We start from the raw sequence: 17,846 nt of genomic DNA, 5'->3' as shown, positions 1-17,846 counted from the left end.
CAACCACTGCGCCACCAAGGATGCCCAGGCAGTCAATCTTTGTTGTCCACTCAACAGCCATACTTTAGGGCCCTTCCTCCCACTTGTTCTTTGTTAACAGAATTTATTTGTTCCGATACTATGCAAAGATCTCTTGGTATGAAGAAAGTCACCCATATTCTAGCTCTAAAAAATGAATCTGGATTGGTTTTAAATAGGGAATTTCATTCTTCTTTTCATTTGTTTAGAGATGATCGTATAGCTCAGTTCTGGTAAATAAGAGGTAAGGAGAACTGTGTAAAAAAGTTCCTTTTTTTTTATATAAGGAAATGTACTATGCCTGCTGGATTTCACAATGGGGCCACTTGAGATTCATGACCATCACTATTACCTGAGAATCAGATATCTCAATCAAAATACCAATAGAATTTGTTTTTTCTCCAAAATTGACAAGCTTTAGCTAAAATATATAAGGAACTGCAAAGGAACTAGCATATCCAGGATAATCTTGAAGAACAACAAAATTGGAGGACTTACTGATTTCAAAACTTTAACCATAAACTATAGTAATCAATACAGTGTGTCATTAGTGACCAAAGGAATAGAATAATAAATTAGTTCATAAATACACCCATACATATGCAGCCATTTTTTCACAAAAATGCCAATGCAATTCATTGAGAGTGGGGAAGAAGGCTTTTCAATAAATGGGGATGGAACAACTTCTTAAAAAATGAAACTTGAATCCTATCTCACACGTACACAAAAATTAATTTGAGGTGAACCATAGACCTAATACGAGCTTTAAAACTATAAAGCTTCTAGAAGAAAACAAGGCAGATATCTTCATGACCTCAGGACAGGCAAAGATTTCTTAGCCAGAATACAAAAAGGATTTAAATATAAAAGAAAAAGTTACTACATTTTACTACATAATAATCAAAAGCTTCTGGAGACTTCAGTTTCTAGTGATGAGGTAGTAACAAGGTTCAGATTTACCCTTCTGCTGTAAAAGAATATTTGAAAACTGGAAAATTTATAGGAAACAACAATTTTCAGAAAATGGACAAAAGGCAAATTACTGACAGGGGAACAAATATAAGAATTATCAAAGACTTCTCAGGAGAAACTATGCAAACAAGAAAACACACATACAGTGTGTGTTTGTATGTGTGAGATAACACATATAACAATGCTGGGGGGAAAATCCTGTAAATGTAGTATTCTATACCCACTGAAAATATCAAAAATAAAAGTGAAATATAGGCTTTTTCAGGTAAACAAAAGCAAAGAGATTTTCAGTGATAGTAGACATGCGCTAAAAGAAATATTAAAGGAACTTTTTCAGGAAGAAAGAAATCAATACCAGATGGAAACTTGGATCTACATAAATGAATGAAGAGCACTGGAAATGTTAAATATGTGGGAAAATATAAAAGGATTATCTTGTTTTTTAAATGTCTTTAAAAGAAAAAAGACTGGGAATTCCCTTGTGGTCCAGTGGTTAGGACTCAGCACTTTCACAGCCGTGGCCCGGGTTTGATCCCTGGTCAGGGAACTAAGATCCCACAGACCACGAAGCATGGCCAAGAAAAAAAAAAAGAAAAAAAAGGAAAAGAAAAGATAAATGACTGTCTAAAGCAAAAACAATACTAATGTGTTTTGGACATATGTAGGGGTAAAATATAGGACAACTGAGCACAAGGGTTGGACAGAACACAGATAGGTTAAAAGTAAAAGCGTGAAAAATATATATCATGAAAATACTGATCGTAAGAAAGCTAGGGATTCCCTGGTGGCACAGTGGTTAAGAATCTGCCTACCAATGCAGGAGACACAGGTTAGAGCCCTGGTCCAGGAAGATCCCACATGCTGTGGAGCAACTAAGCCTGGGCACCACAACTACTGAGCCTGCGCTCTAGAGCCCATGCACCACAACTACTGAGCCCGTGCGTCACAACTACTGAAGCCTGTGTGCCACAACTACTGAGCCCATGCGCCACAACTATTGAGCCCGCACTCCACAACTACTGAAGCCCGCACACCTAGAATCCATGCACTGTAACAAGAGAAGCCACTGCAATGAGAAGCCCGCACACTGCAATGAAGAGCAGCCCCTGCTCGCCACAACTAGAGAAAGCCCGCACACAGCAATGAAGACCCAACACAGCCAAAAATAAATAAAATAAAATAAATAAATTTTTTTCAAAAAGAAATTGCATGGTATTAAAAAAAATTTTTTTAAGAAAGCTAGAGTGGCTATATCAATATCAGACAAAATAGATTTCAGTCTCAATAAATTTAAAAGGACTGAAGTCACACAAAGTATGACCTCTGACCACAATGAAATTAAATTATAAACCAACACCAGAAAGATATTTGAAAAAGTCCCAAATATTTTGTATTGTATTCCCAAATGTATTGTATGTAAATAATACATTTCTAAATAACTCATGGATAAAAGAAGAAACCACAAGGGAAATTACAAATACTTTGAACTAAACAGAAATGGAAACACAACATATCAAAAAAAATTTCTTTTTCAACACATCAAAATTTTGAGAGGGAAATTTCCTTTTTTTTTTCTGGCCACGCTGCGCGGCATGGAGGATCTTAGTTCCGGGACCAGGGATCAAACCCATGCCCCCTTCAGTGGAAGCACAGTCTTAGCCCCTGGACCACCAGGGAATTCCCTAGAGGGAAACTGAAAGTTTTAAATGCTTATACTACAAAAAAATATGTCTCAAATCAGTGATCTAAGCTCCCACTTCAAGAAGCTAGAAGATGGGGCTTCCCTGGTGGTGCAGTGGTTGAGAGTCTGCCTGCCGATGCAGGGGACACGGGTTCAAGCCCTGGTCTGGGAGGATCCCACATGCTGTGGAGTGGCTGGGCCCGTGAGCCACAACTACTGAGCCTGCACGTCTGGAGCCTGTGCTCCGCAACGAGAGGCCGCGATAGTGAGAGGCCCGCACACCGCGATGAAGAGTGGCCCCCGCTCGCCACAACTGGAGAAAGCCCTCACACAGAAATGAAGACACAACACAGCCAAAAATAAATAAATAAGAAGCTAGAAGAGCAAATTAAATACAAAGCTAGCAGAATAAAGAAAATAATAAAGAGTGAAAATCAATGAACCAGAAAGTACACAAACAGTAGAGCTAATCAATAAAACCAAAACTCTTTCTTCAAAAATATCAACAAGATAAGTAAACCTCTAACAACACTGAAAAAGAAAATTCTAATAAGAACATTCAAGTGACCAACATCAGGGTTGAAAGAGGCAATATCACCACAGACATAAAAAGGATAATAAGAGAATATTATGAAAAACTTTATGCCAATAGATCATCAACCTTTAAATAGACAAATTTCTCAAAAAATACAAATTATCAAAACTGGCTCAAAATAATAGTGCACCCAAAGAGCCCTATATCAATTTTAAAATTGAATTATTAATATAAAACCTTCCCGTAAAGAAGACTTTAGGCCCACATGGTTTCACTGGTGAATTCTAACAAAATCTTAAGGAAGAAATAATAGCAATTCTATGCAAACTCTTTCAGAAAACAGAGAAGGGAGGAACTACTTCTCAACACATTTGATGAGGACAGACTATTCGGACACCAAAACCATTACAAGAAAAAGAAACTACAAACCAGTATCACTCATAAACATAGAAGTTAATATTCTTGACAGAATATTTGCAGACTGAGTCCAGCAATGTATAAAAAGGGTAATACCCTGTGACCAGTGGTATGTGTTCAGGAATGCCAGGTTGGTTTAACATTCAAAAACCAATCAATGTAATTCACCATTAAAACAGAATAAAATAGAAAAACCATATGGGCCTCTCAATAGACATGGAAACTGCATCTGACAAAATATAACACCCACTCATGATTTAAAAGAGTTTTTTAAAAACTCTCAAGAAACTAATAGAAAGGAACTTCCTCAACCTGTTATAGGGCATCTATGAAAAACCTACAGCTAACAATGTAATGGTGAAAGAATGTTTACCCCTGAGATAAGACACAGGATAACGATGTCCACCTTCCCCTCCTTTTATTTAAAATTGCCTAGAGGGGTGGGATAGGGAGGGTGGGAGGAAGGTTCAAGAGGGAGGGGATATGGGGTATATGTATACATATAGCTGTTTCACTTTTTTGTACAGCAGAAGCTAACACAACATTGTAAAGCAATTATACTCCAATAAAGGTGAAAAATAAAATAAAATAAAATTGTAATGGAGGACTAAGTGCAAACAAGAAAAATAAATAAAAGACATACAGAGTGGCTAGAAAAACATAAAACTGTCTTCCCACAAGACATGATCATGTATAAATGGCCAATATGCATATGAAAAAATGCTCAACATCAGGGCCAGGTATTAGACTCTGGGGAAGTAGTCCATGAGGAAGGAATCTATCTGTTTGTGGACAGGCTTTCTCTAGTTACGGCGAGCGGGGGCTACGCTTCGTTGCGGCGTGCAGGTTTCTCATTGTGGTGACTTACCCTGTTGCAGAACACAGGCTCTAGGCGCACAGGCTTCAGTAGTTGTGGCACACGGGCTCAGTAGTTGCGGCACGCGGGCTCAGTAGTTGTGGCACATAGGCTCTAGAGAGCAGGCTCAGTAGTTATGGTGCACAGGCTTAGTTGCTCCGCGGCATGCGGGATCCTCCCAGACCAGGGATTGAACCCATGTCCCCTGCATTGGCAGGCGGATTCTTAACCACTGCGCCACCAGAGTAGTCCTGGAATGTATCTGTTTTTGCTTACTGCAATATCCTAAATACCCAGTGCAGTGCCTGTCCATAGTAGGTGTTTGCCTTTATTTTGTGAATGAATGAATAGAAGGGCAAATGTTAGATTGGGGTAGTTCGGTCCTGAGAGGTCACATTTCGCTTCAGTCAAGCCAATTTTAATATTTCAATTTTGGAAAAAGAATCTTAGATCCCTATTCTTAAGTAAGACAGAATATGGCTAAGAGAAACTGTTTTCCTTTAGCAGTTACTTTTGATGGTTAATTTTCTGTGCCATCTGGCCTGGGCCACCAGATACCGAGATAAGTTATTTCTGGGTGTGTCTGTGATGGTGTTTTGGATGAGATTAGCGTCTGAACTGATGGAACCACAAAAATAGAATGCCCTCTCCAATGCAGGTGGGCATCAGCCAATTCACTGAGGGTCTGAATAGAACAGAGGTGGAAAATGGAGGAATTAGCTCTTTTTTTTCCTGCCTTACTGCAAGAGCTGGGACATCTCATCTTCTCCTGCCCTTGCACTGGTTTTCAGGCCATGGCCTAGGACTGCCCACCAGTTTTCTTTCCTTTTTTTTTTTTTAAATAATATTTTGTGTTTTTAAGGGCCTTGAGTTTTGTGGGGGTGTTTTTTACAAACTTATTTATTTTGGGCTGTGTTGTGTCTTCATTGCGGTGCATGGGCTTCTCATTGTGGTGGTTTCTCTTTTTGCGGAGCACGGGCTCTAGTCGTGCAGGCTTCAGTAGTTGTGGCTCGCAGGCTCTAGAGTGCAGGCTCAGTAGCTGTGGCACACGGGCTTAGTTGCTCCACGGCACGGGGGATCTTCCTGGACCAGGGTTCGAACCTGTGTCCCCTGCATCGGCAGGCGGATTCTTAACCACTGCACAACCAGGGAAGTTCCCCACCAGCTTTCTTGGTACTCTAGTTTGCAGATGGCAGATTTTATGTATATATGTATCTCCATATACAGTCATCCCTTGGTGTCTGAGGGGGATTAGTTCCAGGACCTGTTGTGGATACCAATACTGAGGGATGCTCAAGTCCCATAGTCTGCCCTCTGTATTCACCGGTTCTGCATCCATGGATTCTACCAACTATGGATGATGTATTAAGTTTGCTATCCACATTTGGTTGAATTTGTGGATGCAGAACCTGAGGATATGTAGGGCCAACTATATATTTACTGAAAAAAATCTGCATATAAGGGGACCCACATAGTTCAAACCTGTATTTTTCAAGGATCAACTCTATATAAAATATATATGGAGAAAAAAATATAGATATATTAATGGTATATATATGAGAATATATAGAGAGAATATATATTTTAATATACACATATATATATATTTATTCTAATGGTCTGTTTCTCTGGAGAACCCTAACTGATACATTACTCATATGCTCATATGTTTACTATCATAAATAAGATTGTCTGTCCAAAACACTTTAGGGTTGCTACACACTTATCTGTATGATTTCTTTTTGTAAGGAGCTTACTCTTTATGATTACAAAGGTAATACATGCCTTCTGTATGGAGTCTAGAAAGTGCTGAAAAATTAAGTAGAAAGTGAAAATTCCCTAAAATCCCGTCACCTCAACGGACATTGAGCTCTTCCTTCTTCCACTTCCTGTTTTCCTCATAGTTTTTTCCACTATTTTGGCACTAACAACATAAAGGGCATGGAGATAGAGATTGGCACGAAAAGGAATCAGGTGGGTCCCTTGGCGACAGAGGAGGATGGACGTCCATGTGGAATTTTCTAGTGGGTAGCTGGAAATGTAAACCAGGAGAGATTTCAGATCTCTAAGTGGGGAGGGAGAGGGGTCACAGAGGTGTCAGGTGAACTCTCAGGAAGGGGAGGAAGCTGGCCAGAGAAGGAAAGCAGACCAAGAAGAAAGGAAGAATCTTGTACAGTATCATTAGTTTATACTTGCTCCAGAAAGTATATGGGGTAACGCATTAGAAAGAATCTGTTTTCTCTTGAATTCTTATCTATGAATGTTCTTCTGGGCTATTCAGGAGTGAGATGCTTTCTTTCTGTATTCTCCACACCTGCAGACTGTAGCCAGCATTCTCTTCAAGAGAGTGAGTTGACATGTGAAGGGCACAGAATTAACCAGAATACTACTTTCTGAATGCCATCTTTTCTTTCCTCTGAATATTGATTTCATCTACTCTTTTTAAAGACAAGTTTGTTTGGAACGGCTTTTCAGAACTGTCTATTTCCACACACACATTATGAATACAAGAATCTGTTAAATCTATGTTCTTTGAGAGAAGGCAAGTTTGCAAGTGGATAAAATGTCTTGCTGATTCTTGTCGCATGCATTTATGATCCTCCAGCCATCTTTTTAATAGACCGCATTCCTACTGCTTCAAGGTGTGCTCACAAAGGACAGATCTCATGAGTTTTTGTTATTAGCCCCTAATTTCCTATTGCACGATTTGACTTGTGTGCCTGGAGAGACAGAGACAGAAGTCCCGCAGTAGTTCTGCAAGTGGTTGCCAGACGTCCCAAAGCAGATAGAGGTGCTGCCTCTATCTTCTGAAAAGAAAAATGGTAGAAAATGCTGCCAAGGCACCCAAAGCCTAGTCAACAACACATATTCCCCAAACAACTTGTTTAAAAGACCTCCCAAACACTGTAACATATAAACCAAACAACTCTATATAGAAAAGAACCCCCTAAATCTAAATTATCTACCTCAAACACAAGGATATTAGATGTCAAATCTTGTTCCTTGTACGTTCATATCTCAGTAGAATGGCGCACAGGAAATGTTCTCCTCCTGGCCATCATTCCCTCAGTTCAGCAGCCATTACAGAGCTCAAGAGCTATCATGCATTGAGTCCCAAATGCAAAATGTCTGAAGCTGAACTCACCACCTTCCCCCCAGCTCAAGACTTCAAACTTCCTTAGGCAAATCCATTTCCCTGACTCACAGGAGGAAAGAAGATTGCAGATATGAGCTGGGGGAGAAGGAATTCCATTAGGCTTTGTGGGCCCATTTTTAAGATCTGCCACGGTTCACAGAAAGAGGGAGGGGAAGGGCAAGGGCACAGCAGACTTTTCCAGATAATAACAAGACAAGGTAAGATGTGCTATAGCCGGGTCATGGAAGCATATGGTGGGAGATGTTGAGTCTGGCTAGGAGGAGAGTGGGGAAGCTTTTCAGCACAGTGCCTGACACAAAGTAGGTGCCTGATAAGTGATTAATGATTGAAAGGAGGTAATGTCTGAATATCAACCTGATGCTAAATGGGCCTGCCTACATGGAGAAGCCGGGAGAGATTTTACATGAGAGCAAAAAAGGCAAGCTGTGTCAATTCCCAGACGTGTCCAGGAAATGACAAAACTTGGGTTGTGCCCTGGCAGTAGGCTGGCAACATGGTATGGGGGTCTTGGACAGGATTTGGTAGACAACGGAGATCCAGAAAAGCCAAAGGGTAGATCTACTAAGAACTATATTTTCTTTTTTATTGGCCACACCGCATAGCACTCGGGATCAAACCCGTGCCCCCTACAGTGGAAGCGTGGAGTCTTAACCACTGGACCGCCAGGGAAGTCCCCAAGAACTATATTTTCTAATGCAATGTTGGTGGTCCTATGTATGACTACTCTGAGAGAAGCAAAATGGGCTTAAAAAAATATAACCGTAGTTCAGCTGAGAGATAAAAAGGGAGTGAAACGAAGTAGATGTTAGATGGGCCCCCAAAGAATACTTTTTTTTTCCTTCAACAAATAATTAAGAGTACACATCATCTCACATCCTAAAAGAAACAAGTATACTCCTCCTTCATCCTGCAGCTTTTCCCTGGGGCCCTCACAAACTTGCCTTCACAGTCAAGGCTGTAAAATATCTCCTGCTGCCTTCCCTTCTTCTTTTTTTTTTTTTTATATATTTATTTACTTATTTGGTTGCACCGGGTCTTTTTTTTAATTAATTTATTTTTGGCTGCGTTGGTTCTTTGTTGCTGTGCGTGGGCTTTCTCTAGTTGCAGAGAGCAGGGGCTACTCTTTGTTGCAGTGGGTGGCTCCTCTTGTTGCAGAGCACGGGCTCTAGGCGTGCAGGCTTCAGTAGTTGTGGCGCACAGGCTCAGTTGCTCCGTGGCATGTGGAATCTTCCCAGACCAGGGATCAAACCCGTGTCCCCTGCATTGGCAGGCGGGTTCTTAACCACTGCACCACCAGGGAAGTCCCTACACCGGGTCTTAATTGTGGCAACGGGGGGTCCTCAGTTGCGGCTCCACGGCTCCTTAGTTGTGGCATGAGAACTCTTAGTTGTGGCATACATGTGGGATCTAGTTCCCAGACCAGGGATCGAATCTGGGCTCCCTGCATTGGGAGTGCGGAGTCTTATCCACTGTGCCACCAAGGAAGTCCCTGCATTCCCTTCTTGAGGGCACATCAGTTTGGCTTCGGCCCTCTCCACTCCTGCCAACGTTCCTCCTGAGATCCCAGTTGCTAGCAGGTACTTTCTAACCTTTACCTTGCTGACTTCTACCCTCAGCACCGGACCAGGCTGACCGCTTCTCCCATGCTCTTTCTTGGCCTGTTCTCACTCTAGCTTCTTACCCCTCACATAGCTGAGTTTCCAGTTTCGTGTCCCTTTGTCAGTTTCAGCTCCTCCCAGCATGCTTTGCACTACTGACTCCCAGACCTCCACCTCCTCTCAGCCATCTCTCCTGACTCCACACGCGTTTACCCAACTGCCTCTTAGACACCTTCACTTATTTGCGCCAGGGGCAGCTCAAACTCCACAGGCACCAGAAGGAGATCATCTGGCCTTGGGCATGTTAGCTAACTGAATTGGGTCTCACTTCCTCAACTATAAAACAGGGGCATTACCAATAGCCACGTCACACAGAAGCCCGTTAAATTAAACGAAATAACACAGAATGGCATGTCAGATAGACCCTGGCACATGGTAAACGATCTACAAGTGTTAAACCATTACTGTGCCTTTACTCAAACCCATTCCTTCCTACCCATATATTCCCTAACTTATAAACCCACCACCCATGTCCTTCATCAAGCAAATACCTAGAGCATCCTCCTTGATACCTCCCTCTTCCTTAACCTCATAGTTGTTCTGTCCCAACCCATCCATTTCCCTTCTTAACTACCTGACCTTGTCTCTCCTCTACTCCATTGCCTTAAGCTCTCAGCATCCCCTGGGCTGAGGGCTAGGGCTATTCTTTCCCTGACCCCACTCTTGCTACTCTACACATTAGTCGTGAAAGAGCATACTGCATGACACCACTCTCCTCTTAAAAGCTTTCAATGGCTTCCCACTGCCTTGGGGACAAAATCCAAACTCCTTGGAAGGACACAGAGGCTCTTCAAGACCTGGTCTCAGTCCTCCTCCTTACTCCATAAGCTCCAGCTCGTCCTCCTTGGGTAATGCCACAGTACTCGTCAAGCTCAGTTAGGCCACAGTGCCTTCTCCAACCACTCTTGCTGCTTCTTCCAGATGTAGCTCAGGTGCCACTTCCTCTAAAAAGCTTTCCTGGACTTCCAGTCAGATGAATATCTTTGTCCTTTGTTCCACAGAGTCTCTGCCCTAACACTTAACATGCTTTGGTTATTACCCGCTCATTTGCCTATCCTCTCCCACTAAATCGAGCTGCCTGCGGGAAAGAAAAGTATCTTTTAATTTCCATATTCCCAGAACCCAGCACAGTGCCCGGCAGGCAGTAGGTTGCACGGGAAGTTAATCAGAACAGTCTTTCCACCTAAAAGGAAACAACGTGGTTTGGGGAATCGATATTAGTGTTCAGCGAATCCACTCCTCTCGCGGCACAAGGCTGCACAGGGGCTCCTTTAAGCCTGCGTGGATATCCAGTGCCTGCATGTCCTTCTCGGGGCTCCAGCTCAGGCAGATTTAACCCTCACGATTAGGGCAGACACAGGACTGCATCAGCAGAGCCTGCACGGGAGCCTGCAAATGCACGCTCAGCGGGCTGAGGTCAAATCCTGAGCCCTTTGTTCCAGGCAGCGGAGGGCAAGTGGCTCCGAGCCCGCCAGCCCTGACGGGTGCAGGGCCTGCCTGGGCAGAATGGCACACAAAAAGGCACCGGGGAGCGCCGTGTCGGGCAGGGGCGCGCGTGTGCACTGGCCCTCTCCGTGCCAGACTCCTGGCCCTGGGACCCCGCGCTCGCCGGCGCCCCTCTCGGGGACCCAGTCTCTGGGCTAAGCACACTTCTCGACCCGCGGCCGCAGCGGGCGGGAAAGCGCTCCGTTGCCCGGCGTCACGTGAGGCCCGAGCCGTCCCAGCGTGCCCCGCGCGGCGTGGACTCGGGCAGCTGCCGCCATCCCGCTGGCGAGGTGGAGAGAGAGGCCCGCCCGCTTGCCGGTCGGGCCAGTGTGGGCTAGTGCGTGAGGGCGCGGGGGGCCGTGTCAGCGAGACGCAGAGCGCAGCCGCCACCACCAAACGGACATGTTGGAGCCCAGGGCCGCCGCCGCCTCTTTTTCCTTATCCTCCGAACGGGACTGAGAGGGGGCCCGCCACCCCGCCGCCTCTGCCTCGGCCGCCCGCCCCGCCGCCTCGGCCGCAGCCTCTTCCTGCCCGGCCTCCAGCTCCGCAGCTCATCGCCTCCGCCGGCCCCTCAGGCCCGGCCGGTTCCTCGGCCCCGCTTCGCCGCGGCGCGAGGTCTATGTGACCGGCGGGCCCGGAGCAGCCGCCGCCGCAGCGCGAACATGGACGCCGTCAACGCCTTCAACCAAGAGGTAAGGGGTGCTTGGAACAGGAGGGTGCCGGGCCTGCCGTGGAGTCGGGGCGTCGTTTCTCCTGCCGCCGGAGGTTTAAAGCTTAGGTCGGGGTGGGGACGCTTCCTGCTCCGGTTCCGGGGCGGCGGGGCCTGCGCGGAGCGGCCTGTGGCCCGGGGAGGTCGCGGCGGCCGCGGGAGCCGACCCCACACCCCTCCCCCACCTCCCACTCCCGGGCGGCGACCTCGGGCTGCCCCTCTCGCCCCCTTCCGGCCTCCTCCAGCCCGCGTCGGCGCCTCTAACTTCGCCCCCTTTCAGGTCCGGGTACTCTCGCTCTCTGCTTCCAGCCCCGTATTGGCTTCGCGGTACCGGGAGCCCGCAAGGGGCTAAGAAAGAAGCGCGGGCGGGCGTAGGGGGCGGGGGGAGCCGGAGCATCTGCTGGTCGCAGGGCTGGCGGAGCGGCGGCCTCGGCTCTCCTGTTGCTCGGGCCGCGGCGCGACAGCGGCTGGACTCTGATCCCGGGTCGGGGAGGAGTTGGAGAGGGTGTTCATCTCTCTCCCCCGGGATTCCTACACTTGGGAAGTGGGCTTAATAAACGGGGCTCCTTATCTTACCGAGTCGTGAACCCAACCCTCTTATGGGCTCTGTGGCCCCAACGTGACACCTAAAAAGTTGAATGGGAGGGAAGAGTATTCGCTCCGCCTTAGACCGCTAGAATGCCGGCTTTGGCCTCCAGTCCCCCACCCTCGCACCCTTCTCGTGGTAGTTAATCCTCGGCTCCCTTCTTTGGGAGCATTTACATGTGAAAACCTCCCAAAACCGGGAACAAAGCTGCCTGCCGCCCTAAAGCTCTGGTTGTATCTCCAAACATTCCAGGTGCTGTTTTTGAAGTTTAGAGTCCGCACATTTCTATTTTTCAGAATCGATTTGAGGGGAGAGGTCTTGACCATTGATGATTTAAAATGTAGTTACAGAATGGAAAGAATTGTCATGTGTTGAGTTGGATTATCTTCCTTTTCCAAATACTAAAGATAAACCCAGCACTGAAGAAGTCAGATGTAGTAGTGTAGTGCTAGATGTCTTGGGACAGCGTTAAAAACTTGGCGCATCTCACAGTGAGGTTTTTTTAGTTTCACTTGTGACAGAATTAGGGTGCAGTAACTTTCACTTTGCAGTGCTATAATATCGTACCCTCCACTAACACTGCAGTTAGCACCGTTTATTGCTTTATCAATTATCCTATAAATGATTTGTCTTCAACTGATGGATACATAACATGTCTTAACTGCAGAAGTTGGGCAGTGTCTTGTAAAGTTCAGTATTGATTATTTTCAAAATGATGAAATAGTATTTCCTCATTTTTGATGGCTAGAAAATTTGTGATAATGCTCCAAAGATTTCAGGGTTGGAAGTTGACTTTGTTTCCTTAAGGCAAAATACACTGGAATGTTGGTGCACATGGTTGGCAAATACTTGTTGAATGAATGAGACTTTATAGAAATGGTACAATTTTTTAGAAGATAAGTACATTTCTTTCTCAAGATAAAAACTTTTTGAATGGTTTTAACGAACAGAGAGGAGGGTTTTTAGTGTATTCTTAAGATCAGAAGTATTTAATTCTGATTGAGACATTATGGAAGTTCACATTAAGCACATTATTAAGCAAAGTGTCTTATGTTAATTCGGGAAAAATGTCATCAGTAGTTTTTACTTTGAAAACCAAAATTAGGAATGATACTGACGCCTTGAAAGAGGAAAATGGTATCTTAACCTTTTTAAATGTACAAAATGAGAATTTTCTTATCATTGATCATTTTCCTCTTTAAATAATTTCTATTTCCATTCCTAGTCTTTATCACTGCAAATTGCATTATGTTAGGTGTATGTTACCAATTCCAACTCTCTTCTGCCAGACTTTCTTCCCAAAACACTTTTTTCTGGAGAAAATAGTCTGACTTTAAAATCCATCTCCTTGTGCCTGCCTGATTGTAGTGCTTCTCAGTTAATTCCCCCCATTCATGAAATGTCATTGATTAGTTCAAATCTGTAACTTCAAATCCCCCAAATCTTCATTTTGCAAACCTGCTTAGCTGTAAAGCTGTGTCCTTAATACGATGGCACTACTGCTGAGGACCTCTGTCCCATAGGAGCCTAAACTATTAGAGGACACAAAACTTAGGCAAGTAGCTTTAATATGGGATAGAATGGCTTCCTTTGGGGCCCTTGTAGAGTACTGTGGGATGGCCGTGGGGGATTAGACTTGGGCGGAGAAGAAAGTGTCAGTCTCAGGATTTCCGAAGGTGTTGGAAAAGTAATTCAGAGGCTACAGTGGTGAGAAATAAGGAACAGTAGTTTGACTCCTGAGACTACTGGAAAGTAAGAATCATTAAGGTATCAATAATTTTGGGTCTAACAAGTTTTACATCTCTGATGTGTTTGAATTCCATTTTTTTTTCCAGGTCGTGGATAAATTGAAGCTTTTAAATAGTGGAGTGATAATCAAAATACTGCTTGATTTGTAGTATATATTGGAGAAGGCAGAGGTTTGGAGAAATTTGGCGGGTTGGGGACTGAGGTAGGAGAAGCAAGTAGAATCTGAACTTGGCATGTCTATAGAGGGAGTGGAGAGGAGGGGAAGGATGTGGACCAGAAGAATCCATGGACTTGACATCTGGTAGGTTTAGAAGCACCTTTTGCCCCCACATTCTGAGTGCTGGGAGAGGGGGGATGCTGTTAACATGACAAGCAGTCACCAAAAGTATATTTAGTGGATGGGAAAATATGCTCGATTTTGAACAGCTTGAGTTTGAGTGGAACAGTCGTGTAGGAATTTTTGGCAAGCAGTTGGTCATGTAGGACTCAAACTTGGAAGCAAGAATTAGAGGGAGACATCAGGGAGTCACTCTCAGATGTGCCCTAGAGAAAATTGAGAGGGGGAGACAAAGGAATTAGTATTTAATAAGCATCTATATAGCATGCCAGTCACTTTATATATACATATCTAAGTTAATACTCCTACAACCTTGCGTAGTCGTCCATTTATAGGTGAGAAAACTGATTTTCAAAGAAGTTGAATAATAATTCTCTCAAGGGCATACTACTAGTTAATGGCAGAGCTGAGATTTGAATACACATGGTCCCCTCTTAATTGCTGCCTGAAGATAATATTTTATATAATACCAGGGGAGTGGTCACAGGTTAAGACTTAAGTAAGAAAAAGGCCACAAAATTCTTTGAGGGTAATGGAATCTGTAGTTTAAAGTTGAATGGTGATAGGAGAGATAAGGAAATAAGAGGTAGCAAATGTAAAGTAGTTGGGGTTTTTTGTTTGTTTTTGTTGTTTTAGAAGTTTGGTTGTGAGGTATTCCCAGGGAAAAGTTGCTTCAAGGATGAAGGGAAGGAAGAATAATTAACAGTGTAGTAGGCACTGGTGCTAGCCCTTTGGTATGTTTCTATAGTGTGTATATATAAAGTCTTAACCTAAGTAAGTGGTGTTCAAGCCCTGGTCTCTATTAGATGGGCATAGAAGTTAAAGCATGTTGAGGGACAGAATGTGCAGAAAAAAAAAAAAGCATAGTTTAAAGCAGCTAGAGGGATTGGTTTACTTAGAGCAAAATTGTGGGTGAGAGGAAGGGGACAGATCTGAGGCACAGGTAGAAGAGGTCAGTATATCTCTGATAAGAGAGGAAGGAAGATAAAAAAAGCCAAGGTTATTAAAGGCATTTTGACAGGACTTTTATGGCAAGACACTGTGTTAAGTGTTGTAAAAGATGGAAAGATGAGTAAAAAATCAGTGATACTTAATTGTGTTCTACTATGTTTATATACACTCCTTAATAAGAAGGGTTTGGTAGTTCATAAGTTTGTTGAATGGATAAAGGTTATAGATAGGATTTTTTAAATCTGTAGATTGAATTTTTAGCCTTTAATCAGTCTTCGCTAAATCCAAAAGAAGAGCTCTTCCCTCTCCCTCACTTTTTTTTTGGGAGGGGCAACATCTATGATTTTAAGATGTTTAAAGTACAAAAAACGTGCAGAGAATATAACAGGAATCGACAGTTGTTATTTATGTGTTTTTAATTTTAAAATAAAGTATTATAAAGTCCTTCTTTCCTCCCATCCCCTCTATCCCTGTCCCCCCCCAGTCAGAAGCAATCAAGTAATGAATTTAGTATAATATCAATCTCTGGTTCTTAAACAATATTCTATATTTTGATATACATGAGTAGTATGTTGTACATATTCCACAATGCTTTTTTGCTTAAACATTATTAATACTGTATATTAAGATTTAGTTCTTTCTAACTGCTGTGTAGTATGCTATTACTTGAATAGACCGTATTTTATTTATCTGGTTCCCCAGTTGATGAACATTTGTTTCTCATTTGTTACTGACAAACACTGCAATGAACTTTCTCAATCATGTCTCTTTGTGGAAGAGTTTCTCTAGGACAGCTGTTCTCAAACTTTGGAGTTTGGCTCCTTTAAACTCTTAAAAGTTAAGGACCACAGAGAGCTTTTGTATCTATGGGTTATATCTTGATATTTACCATATCAGAAATTTAAGCTGAGAAACACATTTATTAAAAATAATGTACCTATTGCATGTTAACATAAATAACATTTCTAATGAAAAATAACATTTCCAAAACAAAAAAAATTAGAAGAGTGACATGGTTTTATATTTTTGCAAATCTCATTTAAACTTACGTTTAATAAAACTTGAATTCTTGTATATACTTTTTCATTCAGTCTCTTGCATCAGGTAGCCTCTGGAAAACTGCTGTATACTTGTGAGAAAATGAATGAAAAGGGCAAGAAATGTCTTAGTATTGATATGAAAACAGTTTTTACCTCACAGACCACTGAAAGGAACTCAGACACCCTCTTCCCCACACCGCTCCCCACAACCCCCAGGATCCTGGAGTTACTTTGTGAGAACTACTGTATCGAGGTGTGGTATGCATATAATGCTACTTTGAAGTGCAGGAAGAAAATATGAGTGCTTTTATATTTGTGTTTATCTTTAAAATCAGACAAATTAAGCTTTATGAGTAATTTTAATACATGAATTGACTTTGCAGCTCTTATTCACTTGGGCTGTCAGTCTTGAACCATGTTACTCTGAAGGAAGAATTGAGCTCCACACCTCATTGGGGAGCCTGCCACTCTTCCTATTCCCACTGGAAATTGTTCTGTATGAGCTATTGTATATTTTACCTATTGATTACTAGGCATGATTGTCCTCTAGATTTAGGTCATATGATGAGTATTGTATGTTAAGCTTTGTTTTTTTAACCTGTAATGTCAGTCTGGTTGCTTTTTGATCATTCCTTTCTTCTTTGAGAGGTCTATCTAAAGAAGTGGACAAAGATTTGAAACACGGTTCTTACTGTGTGGAAGAGATGTAGAGGACCAGGGCAACAGAAGTAAAATTGGAGGTTTCTCTTGACTCATTTGACAATGTCACGCTGTTAATCACAGGAGTTGGGATACTAAAAGTTATAGTTTTGTTCCTCTGCTCTTTCTTGACTCAGAGAATTGCTTATCTCTGACAACAGTAGAGGTCTGGCTTTACCGTGAGTGGAATAAAGCTGGCTCTTCAGAGCTTTCTGTAGCAGGATTTATCACTGATGTTCTTGTTGAAAATATTCCTCTCCCTAGTCTCTCATTTTGTTTAGTATTTTGTTTCAGAAAAATGTGTGGACATATGATAAGGAACTGATTCAGAGAAAAATTGGAGTAATGGAAAAGTTGGCTTGTAAATCTTGTGAAACAGAATTCAGGAGATAAAAGTACTTAATAAAAAGTTGACAAAATGGTAGTTGGTTTTTGTATGTGTATGTTTTGTTTGTTTTGTGGGAGTTTTGTTTTGTTTTGTTTTTGGCTGCGTTGGGTCTTTGTTGCTGTGCACGGGCTTCTGTTGTGGAGCACGGGCTCTAGGCACCCGGGCTTCAGTAGTTGTGGCACACGGGCTTAGGTGCTCTGTGGCATGTGGGATCTTCCTGCACCAGGCCTCGAACCTGTGTCCCCTGCATTAGCAGGCAGAATCTAAACCGCTGCGCCACCAGGGAAGTCCCTGTATGTGTATATTTTTGTGGGAGTGTTTTTTGTTTACCAGGTACAAATTGTAGGTTGCTGTCCTCTGACATGGAGCCCAAGTGAATATAATTCACTTAATCATTACAGGAAACTTTTTTTGAGGCATAGTTGATTAACAATATTGTGTTAGTTTCAGGTGTGTAGCATAGATTCCGGGTTTTTTTGCAGATTATATTCCATTATATGTTATTATATTATTACAAAATATTGGGTATCTCTGTGCTATACAGTAAATCCTTGTTGCTTATCTATTTTATATATAGTAATTTGTATCTGTTAATCCCATACGCCCCC

General features: G+C 42.9%; 1 protein-coding gene across 3 annotated transcripts in view; it reads left to right on the top strand.

Annotated features, from left to right (window-relative positions):
- The first annotated feature begins 11,036 nt into the window (after positions 1–11,036).
- The window catches only part of SCAF4 (SR-related CTD associated factor 4), a 55,335-nt gene continuing 48,525 nt past the window's right edge, over positions 11,037–17,846 (top strand). For all 3 annotated transcript variants that reach the window (XM_024758188.1, XM_024758189.1, XM_024758187.1), the window contains exon 1: positions 11,037–11,471. In XM_024758188.1, coding sequence (XP_024613956.1) covers positions 11,442–11,471 — 30 coding nt within the window. In that variant the 5' untranslated portion in view covers positions 11,037–11,441. The remainder of the gene's footprint in view (positions 11,472–17,846) is intronic.

Source organism: Neophocaena asiaeorientalis, unplaced genomic scaffold (genome assembly GCF_003031525.2).
Source record: "Neophocaena asiaeorientalis asiaeorientalis breed wild unplaced genomic scaffold, Neophocaena_asiaeorientalis_V1.1 scaffold45, whole genome shotgun sequence".
NCBI lineage: Eukaryota > Metazoa > Chordata > Mammalia > Artiodactyla > Phocoenidae > Neophocaena > Neophocaena asiaeorientalis.
This window is presented reverse-complemented; position numbering and strand designations above follow the sequence as displayed.